The sequence below is a fragment of the Scyliorhinus torazame genome, chromosome 1 (assembly GCF_047496885.1).
Source record: "Scyliorhinus torazame isolate Kashiwa2021f chromosome 1, sScyTor2.1, whole genome shotgun sequence".
Lineage (NCBI taxonomy): Eukaryota > Metazoa > Chordata > Chondrichthyes > Carcharhiniformes > Scyliorhinidae > Scyliorhinus > Scyliorhinus torazame.
The window spans coordinates 185463229-185488776 of NC_092707.1; the positions used below are offsets into that span (position 1 = coordinate 185463229).

The 25548-nt window shown below is 46.4% G+C and overlaps 1 protein-coding gene across 1 annotated transcript in view; it reads right to left on the reverse strand.

Moving 5' to 3' along the window:
* csmd2 (CUB and Sushi multiple domains 2) overlaps positions 1–25548 on the reverse strand; it is a 995459-nt gene that overhangs the window by 40600 nt on the left and 929311 nt on the right. The window contains exons 60-64 of the mRNA XM_072502405.1: positions 23938–24049; positions 20763–20942; positions 4421–4486; positions 4160–4321; positions 960–1072 (exon numbers count right to left, since the gene is read on the reverse strand). Coding sequence (XP_072358506.1) covers positions 960–1072; positions 4160–4321; positions 4421–4486; positions 20763–20942; positions 23938–24049 — 633 coding nt within the window. The remainder of the gene's footprint in view (positions 1–959; positions 1073–4159; positions 4322–4420; positions 4487–20762; positions 20943–23937; positions 24050–25548) is intronic.

Here is a 25548-nt window from a genome sequence, read left to right on the forward strand (position 1 = left end):
AGATAACTCGAAAGTCATTATTATTCTTGTAGATTATGAATAATAATCTTTATTGTCACGAGTAGGCTTACATTAACACTGCAATGAAATTACTGTGAAAAGCCCCTAGTCGCCACATTCCGGCGCTTGTTTGTACTACACGGAGGGAGAATTCAGAATGTCCAAATGACCTAACAGCACGTCTTCTGGGACTTGTGGGAGGAAACCGAGGACCTGGAGGAAACCTACGTAGGGAGAACCTGCAGACTCCACACAGACAGTGACCTAAGCTGGGAAGCAACAGTGCTAACAACAGTGCTGCCACATGTGGGGTTTGGGTGCCAATAAATGAGACTTACAGAGCCTTGTGTAGATATGGGGAAGGGATTAGAAAGCAAATTTTAAAATCCTGGGATATGAAAAATAATGTCCCCCGTGATTTTAACTGCACAAAATCCACTCACCCCTTATATATTTCCAATAATTCTGGATATTTTTTTATGTGTAAATCTGTTTGACATTGTGCTACACTATTAAAACTGTTTGAAATATCACAAGGGAATTTTGTCCGGACTATTTTCCAATCACATCATCACGAAGGGGCTATGTTCTATGCTTAGTTCAGATTTACCTGATTGTCCATATTGTTGATAAAAAAATAATTGTTACATCCTTGACTTATATATTAGATTTTCTGTTAGATAATTCAGTAAGAATTTCTACTGAACTATCAAGTTAATTTATGCACATTTAGGTTTTGCCTCGAGTTAAAGTCGAGTGTCATGTTTTTGAATTCCAATTTCAATTTCCCCAGACCAGAAGTGCTACACAGTGCTGACACTCAGCTATTACGTTCCAGAGTGAATGACACTTTCCTATTTTTCTGTCAAACACGTCTCAAACATTTAATCTGCTTTGCTGCAATATTTTAGCTGTGACATTTGGAGAGGGAGAAAGCAAGACACCCCGTCACTACTTACATATCCATCCAGAGCCAGGTTGTCATTCTTAAATTTGTGCACAAACATTTCAACAGGCCCATGGATCTTATACAGTTCAAGAAGAAGGTGGTGCTCTTCCTTTTTGTAGAAACCTGAACGATATTAGCACATTTGCAATGAGTTCAGTTTTTTAATGATTCCGTTTATCTTTATCATTCTTAAAACTGTTCATATCTAGTAAACAAGGGGCAAGATTAGTCACACATACTGGATTTTGAATAAAAAAGCGAAAGCAATTGTCTAGGGCATTGGTAAAGCCACACCTGGAATGTTGTGCGCAAGTTTGGTGTCCTTATCTGAGGAAGGATGTTCTTTCTATCGAGTAAGTGCAGCAAACGTTTACCAGGCTGATTCCTGGGATGGCAGGACTGTCATATGAGGAGAGACTAGGTGTGTTAGAATTATATTCATTTGAGTTTAGAAGACTGAAAGGGGATTGGCGTGTTGGGTGTTCTGGTTTACAAACAAGCCAACAATGCTGGAAGTGGTGTAACGCTATTTTATTAACTGTTCAACTATGCTAACATACTGTAAACGTGGGTATAAGCAATACCAGCTTACCTGTGGACACTTTCCTATCACTAGCTATGGTGAGGCACTCAGCACATGGTGAATGTCTGTGATGCAGGCTGTGAGCTCTGTGCTCTGAGCTGGCTGCTGCTAGAATGAGCGGTAACTCTCCTGTCCCCTGTCTTTATAGTGCATGTGCTCTCACTGGTGATTGGCTGCGGTGTTATGTATGCTGGTTGGTCCCACTGCATGTCCATCAGTGTGTGTTTAAAAGTTTATTGGATAAACATATGGATGATAATGGCATAGTGTAGGTTGGATGGCTTTTGTTTCGGTGCAACATCGTGGGCCGAAGGGCCTGTACTGCGCTGTATTGTTCTATGTTCTATGTTCTATGTATGTGATTGCACCATAATGTATTGATGTATATTATGACAGGGATCTCTTTGAAACTTATAAAATTCTCACAGGATTAGGTAGGGTAGATTCAGAAACAAATGTTCCCAATAGTGGGGTAGTCCATTACTAGGAGTAATAATTTAAGGTTAAGGGGTAAATCTTTTACAACTGTGGTAAGGAGACATTTCTTCACCCAGAGAGTGGTGAATCTGTGGAATTCACTACCACAGAAAGTAATTGAGACCAAAACATTGTGTAACTTCAAGAAGGAATTAGATTTGGCTCTTGGGGCTAAAGGGATAAAGGGGGGGAGGCGGGATCAGGGTATTGAACTTGATGATCATCCATAATCATAACAAATAATAGAGTATGCTCGAAAGGCTGAATGGCCTCCTCCTGCTTCTATTTTCTATATATGTTTCTATGTCTTGACCTACTGTGCAAGGTGGCATCAGAATTGAGAAGAAGATGGAGTGCATTGAGAAATAATGATTAATTGATGTAAAGCACTAAAATAGAAAACTGGAGATTGTGGGATGAAAACCCAAGGACATTAAATACATCTACAAGTTTGAGATCATGAGAAAGATTGAATTTGAATAGAACTAAATATTACTGTATGGAAGATTCCAGATTGTCTGAAGCAATGTACATTTAGGGGCAATTCAGTTCTCCCAGCAGGGAGCGGGTTGGTGACAGCGTATCTCAGTTTGTCAGTCTGTGCTTTCTCAACTCGTAATGAAATATTGATTTCCTGATATGCTCTTCTGGTAGTTGAGGGTCTGTGCCAGGACCAAGTATGCATGAAATCAATATTATGTTTCATGAAGTTGTAGGGGTTAATGAAGCAAAAGTGGTCTTTGTTGGGAACACAAAACATAGTCATGGCCGTACTCAACTTTCTTTTTTATTGGTTTCCCGTTTATGTGCCAATCAGTGTTCCAGACCATGCCCAAAAAGCAGCAGAGGCTCACAATGGGGTCCACATTGCAATTAATGGTTTAGTGTGCCTGTAAAGAAATGCTCAAGTAGTGAACATTTTCTACATTTACCTTGAGGAGGGTAATTTGGGGAAACCACAACACAGCAATTTTCTTTCCCCTGCCTCCCTATCTTAACATTTTGTTGCATTCCCGTTTTATAAATTGTGTGGAAACATTGCTCCATTGAGACAGCAGGACATCAAACTACTCACATGACTTTTGCTTGAACTAAACCCCAGGGGGTACACAAAGCCGACTCTTGCCATCTCTGGTGATCAATTAATGTAAACCATCATGTAGATCGCCATTTCTCAATTCTAGTTAAACTCCGTGACTATGCATATTTTGAAAATATACACCTGAACTTCATCATAAATTCTGAATAAAGTGAAATTGTCATCATTTGCCTTAAAATCAAGGTCTTTTTCAACTTATTACGGAGCAGCTTTTAGATTTTATGAGAATGAATGCCCCAACTTCCCCTATTTTGGAGTCTGCAGTTATTGCTGCATTGGGAAGGATTTTGGATTGGGATTCTGACATCAAAAGGAAATCACTGCTCCACACTGTCTGGGAAACAGTTACCCAGCAGGATTGGTTTCTTCAAATTGGCCAACTAGAGATCAGAGGGCAGTCTCACTAGCCAATTAAGGAAGGCAGTTAGGCTTTTGAAGCTGGAGTTCAATAAGAGGCCTTCATTCTCAAAGAAGCCCCAGTCTACATTGCAGATGAGAGAGAGAGGGTGCCTCAAGACGGAAGTATCCACTCTCCAACTTTTTACTCTCTAAATTAAAAAGTAACTGAGCAGCCAGACCACCAGAGGGAGGTACTCCACAGGGCTACCTACACCCGCAACTGAAGTTAAGCAACTGAGAAGGGTCTCAAAGCCTGTGTGGAGGGAGCACTGTCCCCTCCATCTGCCAACCCAAGGTAGCTGGCTTGCTCCCTGACATCTTGGGGCTTGGAAACTGACTGAAGAATTTCATTCAGTCTCCAATAAGAGGCTTTGAGTCTTAATGGCCTTCAATTGGCTACCCGTCACAGGCAGGCTCGGAATACCACTCCATTCCTGTCTCACGGAAATACCCGATGGAGGGATGCTGCTGGCAACCTACCAAGGATGCAAGTCTTGCCCATTGCATTGTACCAGAAATGCCTTGTGGAGGCATATGTTTCGAAAGAATGGAGGTACAATTTTGTTCACATAATCTCCCATGTTGTAAACTTGGCTTGCTATGAAATGTACAAACTTGACCATACAGCCCTCAGTCATTGCACGTCACTTACCTGTCAATCTAAGCTCTACTCCACTCTGATCCAGAAGAGTTGCTTTGACTTGACTGGTGGACAGATTAAAGCTGTTAATTGTTAGCATGACTGGCTGCCTTTTCCCGAGGTACTCATAAGAACCTTTCCAGAGGGAATTCTGAGCAAAGACATTGGCTGGAACTGTAGCAAGGACAGAAATAGAATTATAAACAACCTTTCACTTGAACAAGGTCTTTGAAGGCTAAACATTCTTAGCTTGTGTCACTGTTGTGAACTCACTTGAAAGTTTGGTACTTGGTATTTCCTTGATTGTTCCAATTGGTCTCCCACTTGGCCTTGTATCTGCTAAACAAAACCAAATTAGACAAGTTGTGTTTGTTAACAACAAAATAACAAAAGTGGAAGTAGAACAAGCAGGACAGCTGACAATTTGGGGCAGCACGGTAGCATTGTCGATAGCACAATTGCTTCACAGCTCCAGGGTCCCAGGTTCGATTCCGGCTTGGGTCACTGTCTGTCCGGAGTCTGCACATCCTCCCCGTGTGTGCGTGGGTTTCCTCCGGGTGCTCCGGTTTCCTCCCACAGTCCAAAGATGTGCAGGTTAGGTGGATTGGCCATGCTAAATTGCCCTTAAGTGTCCAAAATTGCCCATAGTGTTGGGTGGGGTTGCTGGGTTACGGGGATAGGTTGGAGGTGTGGACCTTGGGTAGGTTGCTCTTTCCAAGAGCCGGTGCAGACTCGATGGGCCGAATGGCCTCCTTCTGCACTGTAAATTCTATGAAAGGTTAACAATTAAATGATTCAGTCCAAAATGTATGTCGCAAACTTGGTCCTTGCTCCACAGAAAGCGTTCTGACAAAGCATTGCTACAGGCTGTTCTGTATTGCTGATGGCATCAAAGAGGGACCGTTGGAGATTACAAAGGATGATATTACAAACGGGCAGATGGTTTAGCCACAGGTTAGATCAAAGTCTTCTCCATCTTAACAACAGGATTTGGACCTTCAAAAATGAGGGCAAATTAGTTTCCACTGGCACTTAACCAAGGAAAATGATGCACCCACCAAAAGCCACTGACAAGCTACAATTGACCAAAAAATAATTGCTTGAGACTAAGTTTACAAAAATACCAAGATGACAAGACACCAACACCAGCTGCATGTTGTGAAAACAATCAGAAAGGTAATAGCTTCTAATAAATAACCACAAATTCAGAACTGAAATGACCAAGTGTTGGTTAAAATGAATTTACTGGCACTGATTTGTAATCATTCAGTTGTCCCAGGTAGCGCACAGCACTTGAAAATGTGATTGTATGACAGGTTGGATTGAGCAGCTGGAGGTTGCTTACAGACTGTGACCTGGAAACTAGCCTAATAATGTCACATAATACCAGGTCAGAGTGACTGATGACCTTCACCAGCATTTCTAACTGTAAAATTAGCGTTGATTTTACCTTTGCACCAAACAGACGGCTGGTACAAATATGAGTGCCAGGCATCACAACTGTCAACGCTGCAGGTCAAGGAAACACAAATGAAACATTTGGGCAGAGAGTCACGTCACCCATTCTTGTTGCAGAGGAACTTTCCAATTGCAGGCTGACAATCCGATCGGTCGCCCATTCAACAGAGGCATGCTGCCAATTGAAGTAATCAGGGCCCCATTTAGGAGGAATTAGTTGTGCTAGTCGGCACTTTGTCACTGGTGAGATTGCTCCCACCCCCACCCCAACATATGAAGAAAATGTGCTCCCACGTATGCCCATCAAGACCAAATAGGAAACGTGGTCTTCGAAAGTAGATATTCATATGACATGACTTGCTTCAATAAGGGAGAGGCAAACCCAGTTTGGGATGCAAAATAATTTAGAATTGCATTGATGATTAGAGGACAAAACAAATTACTGCGGAATTGCAATGACATTTTTGAAAGTACTACATGTACGAAACAGGAAAGCATAAATATTACTCAGCTCTTTGTACTCCCATCATCACATTGTGAATTTCTTATCTCCTGCCTGAACCAAATTGCTGTTTCTACAATGAATGATATGACAGAGTATCCTAGAATGATAAGCTCTCTGTGAGGAGAAAAGTTATTAACATAAATAAAAATCACATTCCGAAGTTCATTCACTCTTGTAAGCAAGGATATGAGCCAGAACCTAGCAGACACGTTTGCTAGTGTTTGGGCTTCACCTGTTTTTCCACCCAGTCATAATGCCAAATGATCAATTTCTGATGGTCATAATGACCTCTGGGTGAATGTACCCCGGAAAATGCACCGGGGGACCTTCCGGATTTCCGAAAACTACGACTCTGGGGAATTGCCCGGGAAGTTTCAATTCATGATGGCAATTCCCCCTCATCTGGAAACCACCAGAATACTCTCCAACTCTGAGTTTGAGTTTGAGACTATGGCCGGTTCTGACTCATTTACCTGGAATCAATTACCCAGAAATGTTAGACATGATGAAACTATTTCTTTCTCCTGGTCAACTATACTGCTCTTCCTCCTCAATTTTAGCTATGATGAGAGTTTGAATAAGCTTGGTTTGTTCTCACTGGAAACACGGAGGTTGAGGGGCGACCTGATGGTTTGTTCTCACTGGAACGATGGAGGTTGAGGCGACCTGATAAGAGGTCTACAAAATTATGAGGGGCATAGACAGAGTGGATAGTCAGAGACTTTTTCCCAGGGTAGAGGGATCAATTACTAGGGGGCATAGGTTTAAGGTGCGAGGGGCGAGGTTTAGAGATGTATGAGGCAAGTTTTTACACAGAGGGTAGTGGGTGCTTGGAACCCGATGCCGGAGGAGGTGGTGGAAGCAGGGATGATAGTGACGTTTAAGGGGCATCTTGACAAATACATGAATAGAATGGGAATAGAAGGTTCCGTCCCCGGAAGTGCAGAAGATTTTAGTTTAGATGGGCAGCATGGTCGGCGCAGGCCTGGAGGGCCTGTTCCTGTGCTGTACATTTCTTTGATCTTTAATTCCCCAGTGGCACTCCCACTCCCCCTTCCCAACAGTCCGACTTCCTCATCGGCCCTTTTAGCTCTCTATCGCCCCAACACTTCCAACCCCCCCTACCCTCTGACACTTGCCCCGATCCTCTAACTCGCCCTGACTCGCCAATACTCCCCCAGACCTCCCGATCTCTCTGCACTGACCTGACCACCCTACCATCTACCTACCCTTCTCACCCTGCCACCTACCACACTGTTACAGACAGCCTTACCTAGCTGGTTCCCTCACCACCCTGCCACGCTACACACTTACATCACTCACATTGATTTACAAATACAATGAAAAGCCACTTAAATGTCTCAAAACCTTTCACTGCATTGTATTAAGAAGAGAAAATGAAGATTAAAAGAAAAGAAAAAAATAAAGTGATCAGGGAGTTTATTTGAGGCAGGCGTCTGGAGGAATGATGAGATGTGAATTTGCCTATCAGTGGAAAACAAGTATTTTACATATGTGATTAGAGAAAACAATGGAGCTATCGAGGTGGTAACTTCAAAGTGGAGCAATAAGGAAATGGTGTACCTGGCAAAAGCCAATTCCACAGGGTAAATAACATCAAGGGGAAAGAAACAGTATGACTACAGAACTAACCAAGGAGATGTGGTGTTGGGTGTTCTAACACACAGAAGAGCCAACACAGTTGCATATGGTACAACGCTTGTTTATTTAAACTCACTATTTACAACTTGGTCTTTGCACTCTGCACGTGGGGGGCTCCCTGCTTGTGGTGTTTCAACAGCTCTTTCATGCTTCCTTCTCCCCAGACCTACTGACCTCCAGGTGTCGTGCTCGTGCTTTTTATGTGGTTGGTGTTCTTGTCTGTGATTGGTTGTGGTGTTGTGTACTCTGATTTGCCTGTTAGTGTGTCCATCATGATGTGTGTGTTTGAATATCATGACATCCCCCCTTTTTACAAAGATATGTGCCTACGTGGTAATAAATATGATCGTGACGTGAGTGCATCTAAGAGTGTGTGTGTGTCGTGTGCAGCATGTGTCTATGACGGAACTATGTACATGGGGCGATGTCGAGTGCGTCACATGAATCCAGTTGTACCATAACATAACAGAAATGCGAACGAGAGAAGAAGAAAAAAAAATTTTGAACAGTTGTCCAGTCAGACGACATCTGGAACGATAAACAACAACAGGTTATCATGTAAAATTGTCCAACTTATTAAACATATGAACTGTATTATAAGTCCATTCTAATGGGTTTGCGACGAATTCGGGTTGACCGCCTTAAGGGTGGATCAAGAACCACCGGCTGCTGTGCAGGCATGGCCATGGGTGGCGATGGAAAGGGCGTGATGTGCGGCAGCTCCACAAAGTCATCCTCGGAAGCCTGTTGAGGATCTGGCGTGTTGTGTGGCTGTGAACGTGGAAGTCGGCGAAGGGCGCGCCGATTGCGGCGACGCACGGAACCATCCGGCATGCGAACCAGGAACGAGCGGGGAGCCACTTGTCGGAGGACTGCGGCCGGTGCTGACCAGCCACCATACGGTTGATGGACGCGTACTTTGTCTCCGGAGGACAGGGGGGGCAGGTCCGTCGCTCGTGTGTCGTACCGACCTTTCTGGCGATCACGCTGCAGTTGCATGTCCCGAAGAACCGCCTCATGGTCTATTGTCGGTGCCAGGACGGAAGGTACCGTCGTCCTGAGGGAGCGACCCATTAGTAGCTGCGCTGGCGAGAGGCCCGTGGATAACGGGGCCGATCGATAGGCCAGCAAGGCAAGGTTAAAGTCCGATCCGGCATCAGCCGCCTTGCACAGGAGCCGCTTTGCGATGTGGACACCCTTTTCAGCCTTCCCGTTCGATTGTGGATGCAGAGGGCTGGATGTCACATGAGTGAAACCATATGCTGCGGCAAAGGACGACCATTCACGGCTGGCAAAACAAGGTCCATTGTCTGACATGACAGTCCTTGGAATGCCATGGCGAGCAAACGTTTCCTTGCAGGCCCCAATGACTGCGGACGACGTCAGATCATGGAGAGGCATGACTTCCGGGTAGTTTGAGAAGTAGTCTATAATAACAATGTAATCTCTGCCGAGCGCGTGAAATAGGTCAACACCCACCTTCGCCCAGGGGGACGTCACCATCTCGTGTGGTAGAAGTGTTTCCGGAGGTTGCGCCGGCTGAAACCTCTGACAGGTTGTGCAGTTGAGCACCATGTTGGCTATGTCTTCATTAATACCCGGCCAATATACCGCCGCCCGGGCCCTTCGTCTGCATTTTTCGACACCCAAGTGGCCTTCGTGTAGTTGACGAAGAATCATCTGGCGCACACTGTGTGGAATGACGATCCTATGCGATTTCATAAGGACCCCGTCTATATTGGTGAGATCATCTCGCACATTGTAAAACTGGGGGCACTGCCCTTTTAGCCACCCTTCCGTCATGTGGCGCATCACTCGCTGCAGCAGAGGGTCAGTCGCCGTCTCTGCGCGTATGTGGGCCAGACAAGGATCATCAGCTGGCATATTTGCTGCTGTCAGAGTCACGTGTGCCTCAATTTGACGCACGAACCCCTCCGCATCTGGTGGTGTGCTCACTGCTCGGGAAAGAGTGTCCGCCACTATGAGTTCCTTCCCCGGAGTGTAGATCAGTTCAAAATCGTACCTCCTGAGTTTGAGTAAGATGCGCTGGAGGCGAGGAGTCATGTCGTTCAGGTCTTTGTTAATGATGTTGACCAGGGGGCGGTGGTCAGTTTCGACCGTGAATCGTGGCAGGCCATACACATAGTCGTGGAACTTGTCCAGTCCAGTTAACAAGCCCAGGCATTCTTTTTCGATTTGCGCGTAGCGCTGTTCGGTAGGGGTCATGGCTCGTGAGGCATACGCAACCGGGGCCCATGATGACGTGCTGTCTTTTTGCAGGAGTACCGCTCCAATACCAGATTGGCTGGCGTCTGTTGAGATCTTTGTAGGGCGAGTCGCGTCAAAGAAGGCCAGCACTGGTGCCGTGACCAGTTTGTGCTTGAGCTCCTCCCATTCCTGCTGATGCGACTGGTGCCAGTTGAATTCCGTCGATTTTTTTACGAGATGGCGCATGTTTGTTGTATGAGAAGCCAGGTTGGGAATGAACTTCCCAAGGAAGTTGACCATGCCCAGGAATCTTAAGACAGCCTTCTTGTCAGCCGGTCGTGGCATGGCTGTGATGGCGCTAACCTTGTCTGCATCGGGACGGACCCCGGACCTTGAGATGTGGTCCCCGAGGAATTTCAGCTCCGTCTGGCCGAAAGCACACTTCGCACGGTTGAGACGCAGGCCATTTTGCCGTATGCGGGTGAAGACACGTCGAAGACGATGCATGTGTTCCTGCGGAGTGGTGGACCAAATGATGATATCGTCCACATATACACGTACCCCTTCGATGCCTTCCATCATCTGCTCCATAATGCGGTGGAATACTTCAGATGCCGAAATGATGCCGAATGGCATCCGGTTGTAGCAGAATCTGCCAAAAGGGGTGTTGAATGTGCATAGTCTTCGGCTGGCCGGGTCCAGTTGGATCTGCCAGAATCCTTTGGACGCATCCAATTTAGTGAATATGTTGGCTCGCGCCATCTCGCTGGTGAGGTCTTCTCGTTTCGGGATGGGATAGTGTTCCCGCATGATGTTGTTGTTCAGATCTTTTGGATCTATACATATACGGAGCTCGCCAGAGGGCTTCTTTACACAGACCATGGAGCTGACCCATGGCGTGGGCTCCGTGACCTTGGATAGGACCCCTTGGTCCTGAAGAATCTGCAGTTGTGCCTTGAGGCGGTCTTTGAGAGGCGCAGGAACCCTGCGAGGTGCGTGAACGACAGGGATGGCGTCCGGTCTGAGTCGAATCTTGTACGTGTGTGGCAATGTCCCCATGCCTTCAAAAACCTCCTGGTTGTGAGCGAGGAGGGAATGGAGATTCGCGTGGAACTCAGCATCCGGGAAGTCGGATATCTCATCTGGAGAGAGAGACATGATGCGCTGTACCAGGTGAAGGACCTTACACGCTTGTGCGCCCAGTAACGAGTCCTTTGATGAGCCCACAACTTCGAAGGGGAGTGTGGCCGTGTACCTCTTGTGAGTCACCTGTAGCTGGCAAGATCCTACGGACGGGATAACGTTCCCGTTATAGTCAACCATCTTAAGCCGGGATGGTGTGATGAGTGGTTTGACCTTCATGGCCTGGACTGCAGAGTAAGCAATCAGGTTGGCGGATGCGCCGGTGTCCAGACGGAAGGCGACGCGCGATCGGTTGACCGTCAGGGTGGCACACCACTCATCGTCTGGATTGATGGCATTGACCTTGTTGACATCAATGACGGCAACTCTGAAGTCATCCTGGTCATCTGCATCACTTAACTGGAAGTCTTGATGCGTGGGCTGGACGGTCCTGACTCGTGTGCGAGGTTGTCGAGGATGCGCCGGATCCATGGGTTGAGCCGCACGACAGCGGGCTGCGTAGTGGCCTATCATGGCACATCTGTTGCACTGTTGGTATTTTGCAGGACATTGCCCTTTTAAGTGTAGACCTCCACACTTGCTGCACGTCATGACGTCACGGCGTTCGTTGCGCCACTGCGCATGCGCAGTGCGATCTTGCGGTGGGCGCGCCTGCGCAGTGCGTCCCTCGTTGTGGCCGTTATTCTTGGCGCGCACCTGCGCGGGAGACCGCGAAAAGCGCGGGAAGCGGCCGCTGTCGTCCGGGCCGTGGGGCGGGAAGAAATCGACGGCCTGGATGCGTTCAACGTCGTGGGCGGCCTGGCTTGCCGATTCGACGGCTGGGGACCCCCTCCGTGCCAACTCGGACGCCTGAAATCGGGCAAAACGGCAGGCAGCATTCTCATGGAGGACACAGGCTTCCACAGCAGACGCTAAGGTGAGGCTCTTTATTTTAAGAAGCTGCTGGCGTAGGCCACTGGAGGCAACGCCAAAAACAATCTGGTCCCTGATCATGGACTCTGTGGTGGTGCCGTAACCGCAGGACTGCGCCAGAATCCGGAGGTGCGTCAAAAAGGGTTGAAAAAGCTCCTCCTTACCTTGCAGGCGTTGCTGAAAGATGTATCTTTCGAAAGTTTCGTTTACTTCAGTTTGAAAGTGCTGGTCCATTTTGAGGATGACCGTGTCATATTTGGCCTGGTTTTCGCCTTCCTCGAACACCAGTGAATTAAAGACATCATTTGGGTGGGGGCCTGCGTAGAAGAGGAGCATTGCAATCTTCGAATCATCCGAGACATTCTGTTTTTCGGTGGCACGGATGTACAGGTCAAATCGCTGCCTGTAGAGCTTCCAGTTGGTGCCTAGGTTCCCCGTGACTTGCATCGGCTGCGGTTTGCCGGTGTGGTCCATGTCCAGAATGGCAGGTTGGTAGGCAGGTATCGATCCACTCCTGTACCATGTGGTGTTGGGTGTTCTAACACACAGAAGAGCCAACACAGTTGCATATGGTACAACGCTTGTTTATTTAAACTCACTATTTACAACTTGGTCTTTGCACTCTGCACGTGGGGGGCTCCCTGCTTGTGGTGTTTCAACAGCTCTTTCATGCTTCCTTCTCCCCAGACCTACTGACCTCCAGGTGTCGTGCTCGTGCTTTTTATGTGGTTGGTGTTCTTGTCTGTGATTGGTTGTGGTGTTGTGTACTCTGATTTGCCTGTTAGTGTGTCCATCATGATGTGTGTGTTTGAATATCATGACAGGAGAGAGAGAGAGACAGTGGGGCAGGTAACATAAGAACTGCATCAAGTTGTGAATGGAGGGAGATATTCTCTGGACCCACAACCGTGTTTCTTGGTGGTATGCCATTTGCTGGTGGCAGGATTCTCTACTCTCACCATTTGTTAATGAGATTTCCTATTGAAGTCACCGCACGCTACCAAGAAACTCGCTGGTGGGGGTGCGCTGCCAGCAGGAAAAGAGAATCCCAATGGCTGGAGAATCCCGACCATAGTCTCCTGAAAAAAGCAGCCATATTCCACCTTCGATGAATCCGAAGGTTATTTTCTAGACGTGGCCACATTAACTTGGTTGCGGTAATTACTTGCTGGAGTTATCTCATAAAGTTACTTAAAATTGGATGTTGTTTGGGAAAAGGGGTGTCTCAGAGTTCAGGTAAACGTGGGTAGTTGGGGAGCAAGGGATAGTTTCATTAAAAATTTTGTGCATGTAGTCATCAGTATACTATAGTCCTTCTTGTCGTATATGTTGTGTCTTGCTTTTAAGTTAATAAGTATTATTTTTTAATCATTCACATAAGTCTGCACTGTTGTTCACTGGGTTGTACACAGTTCCTCACATTATACCAGAAAAAAACACATACATCACTCTGAACCAGTGTTCAAAGTTACCTTTCTGGATTTTGGGCTAGCCTCACATTTAATATCAGCGTGCTTCATAACAAAAACTGGGGGCTCATCTGGGATATAGCATTCAGGGTCAGTGAATGTGGAGAATGGCTGCTTCTTTCGGGAGATGATAGCTGCAACTTGTTGCAGTACAGATATTAGCTGTCTCTCTATCTCTCTCCTTCATTAGTCCTATAGTTATACGGGCACGATTTAATAGCATCATCCTGCCTGACTAGGTGATCCACGTCGGCCGTTGTGGTCCTCCGCCATGGCCGACGCGGAGATGAACTCCCCTGCGCTGCGCTGGGATGACGCCAGCACACGCTGGCACTCCCGCGCATTCGCCAACTCGCTCCGGCCGGCGGAGGCCCTTTGGTGCTGGTTGGCGTGGCACGAAGCTCCTTCCCCGCCGGCCGGCGCGGCGCAAACCACTCCGGGGCCAGCCTCGCCCCTGAAGGTGCGGAAGGGTGGCCTGCTGCCGGAGTGGTTCACGCCACTCCTCGGCGCCGGGACCCCCCACCCCGCCGGGTAGGGGAGAATCCCGCCCCTTGTTTTCCACTGATAGGTGAATTTGCATCTCATCATTTCTCCAGGTGTCTGCCTCCAAGCAACTCCTTGTTTCATTTTGGTGTTTTTCTTTTTTTCTTAATTTACCTCTTCTTAACAGTTAACAAATGAAGACTTCAGAAATATAGTAGCTAGGCTTGGCTTCGCTCCACCATCCTTTGAAGAAGTACTGCAAGAACAGGTACACTCCGTGATTCTTAAGAGGCCCATTTCAGGGGCGGGATTCTCTGACCCCCCCCGCCGGGTCGGAGAATCGCCGGGGGCTGGCGTGAATCCCGCCACGCCGGTTGCCGAATTCTCTGGCACCGGATATTCGGCGGGGGTGGGAATCGCACCGCGCCGGTTGACGGGCCCCCCCGGCGATTCTCTGGCCCGCGATGGGCCGAAGTCCCGCTGCTGGAATGCCTGCCCTGCCGGTGAGAATCAAACCACCTCTCTTACCGGCGGGACAAGGTGGCGCGGGCGGGCTCCGGGGTCCTGGGGAGGGTGCGGGGCAATCTGGCCCCGGGGGGTACTCCCACGGTGGCCTGGCCCGCGATCGGGGCCCACCGCGGGTGGGCCTGTGCCGTGGGGGCACTCTTTTCCTTCCGCCTTCGCCATGGTCGCCACTATGGCGGAGGCGGAAGAGGCTTCCTCCACTGCGCATGCACGGAGATGCGTGAGGGGCCACTGACGCTCCCGCGCATGCGCCGCACGGCAAAGTCAGTTTCGCTCCAGCTGGCGGGCACCAAAGGCCTTTCCCGCCAGCTGGCGGGGTGGAAATCAGTCCGGCGCGGGCCTAGCCCCTCAAGGTGAGGGCTCGGCCCCTCAAAATGCGGAGGATTCCGCACCTTTGGGGCGGCGTGATGCCGGATTGATTTGCGCCGTTTTTGGCGCCGGTCGGCAGACATCGTGCCGATTGCGGAGAATCCCGCCCCAGGTGTCCAGGCCAGAAACTCAGAACTCCAGTGTTGTGTAAAAATATAGGAGTGGAGTGGCAATCCAACTGGGATGCCCACTCCTCAGAAGATTTGGCCCAATTTATACTCTGGCACTCTGTGACATGTCTCAGCCAACATTCATCTCTCAACCAGCATCACTAAACCTTACTTTTGGTGATTTAACTCGTTGCTGTTTGTGGATCCTCGCGCTGCACAATTTGTTTGCTCTACATTCTAATAAGTGACTGCACTTCAAAATTATTTCATTGACTGCAAAACACTTATCATGTACAAGTTTTGCTTTACCACAGCAAAGCTTTCATATTACAGAATCCATCCAAACGACTGCAGAGAGATCTGCAGTGCAGGCATGTATCAAGCAAGTAGCAATGGCTATACTTTCAAGGGTCAATGCTTTCAACATTTTGTGGTTGGCAGGATGCACAGATTTGCCAAGTTGCACTTTCCCTGAGTGACAATATCACGTTTGATAACTTCAGAAGTGCAATTTCAAGATCCAATTTTCACTTCACAGCACCAGAAGAGTTTTGGGTGCTTTTTTAAATGTAAGGGTTGAAAACAGCATGCAAATTCAGGATCCAGGGAAAGAGAAATATTGCCAGTGTCAACCTGCTGTTACAACCCAGTTGACAGGGCTGAACTAATTCCTGATTTGCTTTTAATAGCATTTGATTTTAAAAGGGAGGTGATATTGGCAGTTTAATATATACAACTGCTACCAAGGCCAGCTGGTGACCCACACTGTTCTTTGCTTTAGGAAAATGTCCTTTTCAAAAAAGTCCAATAAAGAGCGATCCATCTGATGGCATTATAAAATAATATATGTCCAGCAGCTGAGATGGTAAATTAATGTTTTCTCAGACACATCTTTGATTATGGTAGTTGGATGTATGGTAAGGGATAGGTCAGGATGTGATGGAGATAGGCAGGCATGGGCCATATAAAATAAATTAATTTAATTGCTGCAAACCCAAGGTAGACTTCGAGAGGGACTTTCGGATATTCTGTGGAAGGGGCGGTGGAACTAGAGAGCAAGCTAAGCCGTTGCCCTCAGTTTTGAGGAATAAGTCCACAGGACAGATTTTCTTCTTCTTGTGCCAAAATAGTGCATCGAGGAAAATAAGGCAGGCACCTTGAATGCAGAACACATGTTCTGCAAACTTTTTTTAAAAATTGTTTTGGTATTTCGTTTTTTGTTTTAGGATTTACAGATAATCTCACCTTTACAAATTAAATGCAAGCTATTACAAAGTGTAATTCGATTTTGAGAGTCTGTGTTGAGTCTCACATTAAAAAAACACTTGATTCAGTTTTTGCTGAATTATGTGGCACAAGTTAAACTGTATTCTATATGCATACAGTAATGGAGTTAAGAGTCAGAAGATAAGAAGGTGCTGCATTTTCTGAAGTCAAGCCACCAGCAGCACAGATAACATATTTGTTTTGATTTTGAAGTTTCATCATTTTTGAAGCTTCAGAATTAAGTTACCTGGGTCGATCATTGCAGACCAGTTTAATCAGCATGTTCAGAGAGGGGTCAAGATGCTGAGTTGCCTGAATACCCATCTAACGTGGTTACTATAATGCAGGATGTTCGCTACAACATCAAAGATATTTTTGATATTCCAAGTCCTTGGGACATCCTTGTATTCTGCTATTTCAAGGTGACTGGGTAAGGGGAGGGCGGGGGTGAGTACTGGTGATTAAAATAATCTCTGACTATATGGGCATGGTATTCATGCCTTCAAAATGGAAAAGGGGACAATGTTAATCTTATCTTTTTCTGAGGTAGTCCTGTGTTGAATTCTGATACTGAGGCTTAACTTGCCATGCTTTCTGTTTTGCAGGTTAGTTCAGGCTATTAGGCTGCTGCTGCCATTCGAGTATATCACAGCTTCCCCATCTCCTCTGGCAAAACAGTGACAGAGTTTTTGAAAATGTGACCTGTGGATGGTGTTCCAGATGAAAGATTTTTTTCTTCTTTTTTATAAATTTAGAGTACCCAATTATTTTTTTCCAATTAAGGAGCAATTTAGCATGGCCAATTCAACTAACCTGCACATCTTTGGGTTGTGGGGGTGAAACCCACACAGACATAGGGAGACTTTGCAAACCCCTCACGGACAGTGACCCACGGCTGGGATTCGAACCTGGGTCCTCAGCGCCATAGTCCCAGTGCTAACCACTGCTCCCCATATCGCCCATGCAGATGAAAGATTTGTACAGCTATGAATACAGGGGAATTTATGCATTCTCTTCCACTCTTCAGCATCTCTGTTTTACACTGAGGTGTTGAGAAAGCTTATGAAATCCGTTGGATCCATCTTGATTTGGAATATTCTGCTAATATTCTAGCCTCTTTTGTCCCAGCAATTTTAATGCCTCCTAGGTCAGGAAAGCCAACTTCAGAGAAGATCAGTTTTCCAATGACATGTTCTCAACAGGAAGGCCTGTCTTTGGAGCACACACTGCAATTCAGGCATGATTGTCTGAAACATTAAACTATGTGCAATGACATTAGCTTGAACTTATGAAATGCACTTCCAGTGGACAAGGCTCCCAGTGAATTGCGTCTCTTAACACTTAAGTTTTCAGTTTCCTGAAGTGCGATGGGAAATTAATCTGCTTTTAAAATATACAATTCTGCATTCTCCAATAGCGCACAGTAAACGCTGGTTGACCCAAGTTGAAAATTAATAAGCCTCCAGCAAGACAAGAGATTAGAGGAATCCCCACAGTTCTGTGAGCACGTGGAAACAGATTTGCAGCAAAAGGTAGTTAACGTCAGATCTATTACCTTCTTTGAAAAGAAGCTGCATAATTATCTGGTAAGAATGAAATTGAAGGTTGCAAAGATTAAAAGAGAGGAAATCAAATAGTCAGAGCAACACAGTGGTTCAGTGCTGCTGGGTCCATGGTAGTATTATCTGTGTAAAGCAACTGGCAGGTTTGAATAATGGAGATGTTAATGTGAAGACATATCCTGCTGTTGCGCTGAATCATCTTGTGGGGAGAAGGGGGTTGGGGTCATGGAGAAATTTGTTCGAACTTTCCCTCAGATGCTTATGTAAAATTCATAGGCTCTGATAAGGGGCACTTTATATGATCTGTAAAAAGTGTGATAAACGATTTTTTTTCTCATTTTGTATAACATTGAATTTATGACCATTAATTCTGTTAATAACACAAACAGCCGTATATTTTCCCACATTCCACATCCGAGATCAGTGTCAAGATGTTACACTGGCTCCCTTTCCTCTATGTTTTTGGTTCAACTTAAACCCTCACAAAATTAATAATTAAATTAAAAAACATTTTTTTTTAAAGAGTACCCAATTCATTTTTTTCCAATTAAGGGGCAATCCACCTAGCCTGCATATCTTTGGGTTGTGGGGGCGAAACCCACGCAAACACGGGGAGCGAATGTGCAAACTCCACACGGACAGTGACCCAGAGCCGGGATCGAACCTGGGACCACGGGTGGTCTCGGGTGGTAGTCTCTCTTATAGGGTGTTTCTGGTGGGATGGGGGCGCCGTGAGGCTTCAGGGCTAACCCACTGTGCCACCGTGCTGCCCAACCCTCACAAAATTAATTCTCTATCTCCCACCATCTAATTCAATCACTTGTAGTTTTGGTTTCAGCTAATTCCATTAGTCAGGTTTAAATGAGATGTTTTTGTAATTCTTTCATGGGATGTGGACATCACTAGCAAGACTAGCATTTGTTGCCCATCCCTAATTATCCTTGAATTAAGTGGTTTACAGTGCTATTTCAGAGGGCTGATAAAAGTCACCCACTTTGTTGTGGATCTGGAGCCACACGTAGGACAGATTGGGTAAAGATAGATAAGGTTTCCTTCCCTAAAAGAGTATTAGTGAACCAGATGGGTTTTTTCAACAATCAATGATGTCATGGTCACCATTGCTGAAACTAGCTTTCAATTCAAGATGTATTAATTGAATTTTAAATTCCACCAGCTGCCATGGTGGGTTTCAAACCCATATCCCCAATGGTTACTTTCACAGCAGGTGACTTCAGATTCACTTAGCATGAAGGGAAATGTGATTAGACAAACCAGACATCAGGGTGTGTGGAAGCTGTCAATCACAAGCCTAGTAAAACCAATTTCACATGGCTGTGAATGAAAGCCTTGCAGATCAAAGATCTGAGGGGGGTTAAACCCAGCTGATGTAGATTTCCCTTTCTAGGAATTTACAGGTGCTACTTTCTCTGCCTAAAGCAGAGAAAGGGGTATTGCACAGATGAGTTTGAAAGCAGTGATTTTTTTTTTCACTGTCTCTTTCTGGAGTGCTCTTTAGCTTCTAAACGGGGTCACTGAAATGGGGGACTTCCTTGCAGGTGTCTCTGTAATGGGGCTTCTAGGCAGAGGTCTCTGTAATGGAGGATTTTCTGATATGGATCTCTTTTTGAGGGGTTTCTGGTGGGGATCTATATTATGAGATTCTCGGGTGGTAGTCTCTCTTATAGGGTGTTTCTGGTGGGATGGGGGTGCGGTGAGGGTAGTGTGAGCAAGACTTGCATTATGGAGAGAGGCCCAGCGATGAACTTTGGGGGAAACTCCTTAAACGAGTTAACCCCTTGCCCCACCGTGAGGCTATCGTGCTCGGGCCATGCTGGGAAATACCTGCACCAACTCCTGCCCAAAGGACCGAGGATTCATGCAGACTTTGAGAATCCAATGCCCAGCCCTTTAATAGGATGCCAATGGGTCAATTTGACCTATTTGCATCCTCCCACTGGGGCAGGGCACAAACCTCAATGCCTCCGCTAGTGATGGACTGGAACGTCGGAACAGGTGCCAATCCTGATTTTTGGACAGAACTCCGCTATCTGCGTCGGAGAATCCAACCCAATATTTCTATATGCTTTGCGAAGCAAATTTTGCTCAATAAATAAAACTAATCATAATCTCCTCAGTCACTTTGTATGTTATCAGCCGAATTGATTGTGCCAACAAAACATCGAACCAACTATCAGATCCAACAAACGGTCAGGTAACCAAATGTTTGCGCAATGAAAAATCAATCAGTTGCACATTAAAGAGAGCATCACCTCATTAATACTATTCAATCATAGTTAGAAAAAGCTATGAAAAATGTTATCAGCTTTTTCAAAATAGTCTCTCCACTCTTCAACAGTGTTTCAACAGTGAATATGAATGATGTTCTTCAGAGAAATTGATTTGGGGGAATTCCCTGCTGAAGGACACATTTATGTAACCACGGCTAAGTTGGAGCAAAAGGTAATCAGGAGCCAATCTGGCTGGAGTAAAGCAGAGCAAGATTACTCCTTCTCAAAGGGAAAGCATTCGGCCTTTTCTCCTGATTTAGGCTGCAGTTACAATATTCTGACAGCATCAGGAAAAAAGCAAATCACGCTTCCCTGATGGCAGTTGAAGTGTAAATGTACCTGAGAGTGAGAGAGAACAGAATTAAATCATAACGACACAGAAGTACACATAACTGGATTTCAGTTATTGATAGTTTACCACCCTTACACTATCGAGTAACTAATTTAAGTCAAGTCTCCTTGCCCCAAATTAAATTTCCATTCACTTAAATGAAAGTATCTTAAAACAGAACCGAAAGATGTTTATCACTGTTATTTGTTAGATCAAGTGAGTCAACCAAGAGTGAGGGTCTCTGTTTAAGGCATGGGCATTATCCTGCATCTCTATTTGTTGGCGAGCCACAGATATGCCAAACAGGCCATGTAAAGAGCTTACCATAACAAAGAGGCTGTTTTCCTGTCCAGCTCCCATCAGGCCGGCAGGTTCGATGCTCTGACCCTCCAGTAAGGTAGAAGCCAGATTGACATGTGTATATCAAAGTGTATCCTAGTGAAGGCAAATCGATGGACCCCACAGTCACATAAGGAGGAGTCTCAGGCTGTTTGCAGTGGTGTGCTGAAAAGCAAATTTAGGTAATTTTATGATCCTGAAAACCTCATGAGTGAAAATGACACTCCATATGAAGTGGTTGATTATGCTCAACTGGTAACTTAAATAGAACTTTGGATTTAAAGCATGCATTCTTACCAGCAATTTCAGCTACAATTATTAGCAATTATCAAGCAGGGCACTGAGAACTACCACTGCTACCTGTACATGACTATGGATATTAGGTTACACCAATATTGTCAACACATTACATATTTAATTTGTTAAACACTGGTTGCTATTGGCAGCTCTGAAAATTCAGGATGTCATTGCATTTCACATACTTTCCATTAAAAAGAAATTGGGTCCGATTCTCAATTATTTTCATCTGGTTATTAGTCATGTAAAGTACACAAGAACTATGTTCTCCCTGAAGATAACCTGTATCTATATTTTTGAGTTTGGGTCTTTTAAATAGTTGAGCCAATCCCTTAGTGCAGGCTAACCTCACCCTTGGACATGTCCAATGACAGGAAGGAGGTGTGTGGGGGGAGGGGGGTGATGGGAATTCATCTTCTGTTTTATTTCAATAATGGGAATGAATATTTTTCGTCTTATCTAATATTTGAACTCCAAATATGGGGCGGGATTCTCCGACCCCCCACCGGGTCGGATAATCGCCGGGGGTCGGCGTGAATCCCGCCCCCGCCGTCCTCCGAATTCTCCGGCCCCCCAAAAATCGCCCCAGCGTGAATCGCGCTGCCCGTCTGGGAGAAAAGCGGGGACCTGCACGACTCAATGGGCCCCGGGGCCGCCCGAATCCTCCGGGCCGCGATGGGCCGAAGTCACACCCGTTTAATGAGGATCCCGCCGGCGTTAATTAACGTTGGTCCCTACCGGTGGGACCCAGCTCCATGGGCGGCCTTTGGGGTTCTCGGTGGGGGGGGGGGGGGGGGGGGGGGGGGCGATTTGGCCCCGGGAGGTGCCCCCACGGTGGCCTGGCCCACGATCGGGGCCCAACAATCCTCGGGCGGGCCTGTGCCGTGGGGGCACTCTATTCCTCCGCTTCGGCCGCTGTGGTCCTCCGCTATGGCCGATGCGGAGACGAACCCTCCCGCGCATGCGCCGGGATGACGCCAGCACACGCTGGCGCTCCCGCGCATGCGTCAACTCGCGCCGGCCAGCGGAGGCCCTTAGGCGCCGGTTGGCATGGCGCCAAGCCCCTTCCCCGCCGGCCGGCAGGGCGCAAACCACTCCGGGGTGGGCCTAGCCCCTGAAGGTGCAGAGGATTCCGCATTTTGGGGGCGGCACTACACCGGAGTGGTTCACGCCACTCCTCGGCGCCGGGACCCCCCGCCCCGTCAGGTAGCGGAGAATCCCACCCCATGATGTCTGGTAAATAACTAAAAGACAGTACAAAATACCACAGTTCCACCTCCTTGCCAGTTTCATAGAATTTCATAGAATTTGCAGTGCAGAAGGAGGCCATTCAGCCTATTGAGTCTGCACCGGCCCTTGGAAAGAGCACCCTACTTAAGCCCACGCCACAATCCTATCCCCGTAACCCAGTAATCCCACCTAACCTTTTTTGGACACTAAGGGCAATTTATCATGGCCAATCCACTTAACCTGCACATCTTTGGACTGTGTGAGGAAACCGGAGCACCTGAAGGAAACTCACACAGACACTAGGAGAACGTGCAGACTCCGCACAGACAGTGACCCAAGCCAGAATCGAACCTGGGACCCTGGAGCTGTGAAGCAACTGTGCTAGCCTCTGTGCTATGGAGCTGCCTCTAAGACCCTTGATCTGATCAGTGCTAGACATAGTTATCCTTGAAGTTCTATTGAAAGCAAACCATCTGGCATTGCCAGAGCAAAATGGGCATTACATAGATAGATAGAATTTACTGTGCAGAAGGAGGCCATTTGGCTCATCGAGTCTGCACCGGCTCTTGGAAAGAGCACCCTACCCAAGGTCAACACCTCCACCCTATCCCCATAACCCAGTAACCCCACCCAACACTAAGGGCAATTTTGGACACTAAGGGCAATTTATCATGGCCAATCCACCTAACCTGCACATCTTTGGACTGTGGGAGGAAACCGGAGCACCCGGAGGAAACCCACGCACACACGGGGAGTATGTGCAGACTCCGCACAGACAGTGACCCAAGGCGGAATCGAACCTGGGACCCTGGAGCTGTGAAGCAATTGTGCTATCCACAATGCTACCGTGCTGCCCCACTCTGCCCCAGAAGGAATTAGATGCCTTCTGTCTCATTTGTATTGGATGGCCTTGCTGGCACCAACTCAATGTCCAATTATTTTTCAGGTAAAATATACAAGAACATCAGCCCAAACTCTCCACTTACTCATTCTTCCACTTTGAGGCACTCTCCTATATGCTGTGTGTCGCTCTTTATATAGGAAAATGGCAGAGATCAAGGTGGAAGACCCAACCTATAACTTTATAACAAGCTAGCAGGAAACATGAGAATAGAATCAGAGGCACAGTAACAGAAGTGAAAGAGTACGGACTCAGTTCCTTGCTGAGTCAACATCACTGTGGAATGTATCAGGTCAAGACGAAGCTCATACTTGAGTCATCAATAGATTTACTTCATGTCTTTCTGTGCACCCACTGCCACAAGGGTGAATTTCACCAGACATGTATGTGCATTATTGTTGTTTACATCAACAAATGAAATGCTTTCTTTGAGTGAGGGGGGATCAAAAAGGCCTGCTGAAGCCACTCAAGAAAGGAAACGGGTGCGTTGCTGAATTTGTGGACCAACAGTTTATTTGCAATCACAAATTTGTTCTGTTTATAGTGTTAAGGAATTTCCCATGTTTTGACACATTTCAGCACTATTTGATGACACTCTGCACCAACAAGCTGGATGTGTGAAGTAATTTGTTTCCCATTTTCTGGAAGTCAACTGTTAATTCAAGAGAGCGTGGAGTTACGAAAACTTCCACTGCTGATGAGATTTAATCAAGACCCAAAAAAAGGACTTACAAATACATTCTGGTTGCATTCCACTCCAGGTAAGATTGGCAAGACATGTGCGTGTGGTTGACCCAAGAAGAAGGTACCCTTTCTGGCACTTGAGGCCGACTGTACTTCCAACCTGTCTCAGAATGAACAAATATATGTTAACAAGCCAGATGATGAATGAATGTTTAAAAAGTCCATCCAATTTAGAAATGTGCATATTTCATAATGTGACCGAACATAGTGGATCCTTATCATTACAATGTTAATGATCTCCTTTCATTAGATTAAAACTCATATGATATTATTTTTTTTTAACTGGTGCTTGTACCCAGAACCGGAGAGAAAGATTTGTTCCAGTGAGAGACTGCTACTGGCAAGGTTCCATTGATTCATAAACCAAATGGATTATCTCCGGTAATGAATTCTAAATTCTTGCTTGCAATTATTTGGATCTTAAAGGGGAACACCATTGTTGGGAAATTACCAGCATTTCCATTCACTTAAATGAAAGTATATTAAAACAGTTTGTCACATTTCACAGCTGGGTATTTATGAGGCATTTAAAGGCAGGGAGGGAAATAGTGAGGCAAAATGATTGGGAGATAGGGGGCGCGGGATTCTCTGGTCGCCAAAATCGCGTTCGGTGACCGGCCGGAGAATCCAAATTTTCGACGAAATCGGGCGCGGCAGCGCTTTCATAGAATCATAGAATTTACAGTGCAGAAGGAGGCCATTCAGTCCATCGGGTCTGCACCAGCTCTTGGAAGGAGCACACTACCCAAGTCCACACCTCCACCCTATCCCCATTACCCAGTAACCCCATCCAATACTAAGGGCAATTTTGGACACTGAGGGCAATTTATCATGGCCAATCCACCTAACCTGCATATCTTTGGACTGTGGGAGAAAACCGGAGCACCCGGAGGAAACCCATGCACACACGAGGAGAACGTGCAGACTCCGCACAGACAGTGACCCAAGAATCGAACCTGAGACCCTGGAGCTGTGAAGCAATCATGCTAACCACTATACTACCGTGCTGCCCCCACGATGCACCGCCTCCTCCAAAGCAGCATCCGCGCCATGTATCGACGGCCTCAGGACCTTGCCTGAAGTTCGCTAATGTACTTTAGATATGCCAGGTTAACTGATTCGCTAATGTCCTTTAGATATGGAAATCTGCCAGCCTTACCCAGTCTGCCCTCTACGTAACCCAAGGACTAATTTAATCTGATCGATTCATAGCTGCCTTCTGAAGTGACCTAACAGCATTAAAGCCACTTCAAAGAATAGCGGTTTCACCACAGGCACTACCACGGTTCAAAAAGGCAACTCACCATTACCTTCTGAAGGGCAATTAAGGATATATTGTAATATTTATGAATATATACTGTTGTTCTCTCCAGCCTTACCATTTTAACCTTTCATCAAAAGTTAGTACCAGAATTCTAGCAATATGGGTCCAGGCGATATTTGGTCTCTCAAATTGAGTCTCTCACTGAATAAAACTTTTGCAGGGAAACACTTCCCATCTTTTGCCTGTACTCCAGATATCAGTGGACTGTCCCTCTATAATGGCCACAATTGTTTATCTTTGCACTTCATCACTGAACATTGGAGGTCAACCATAAA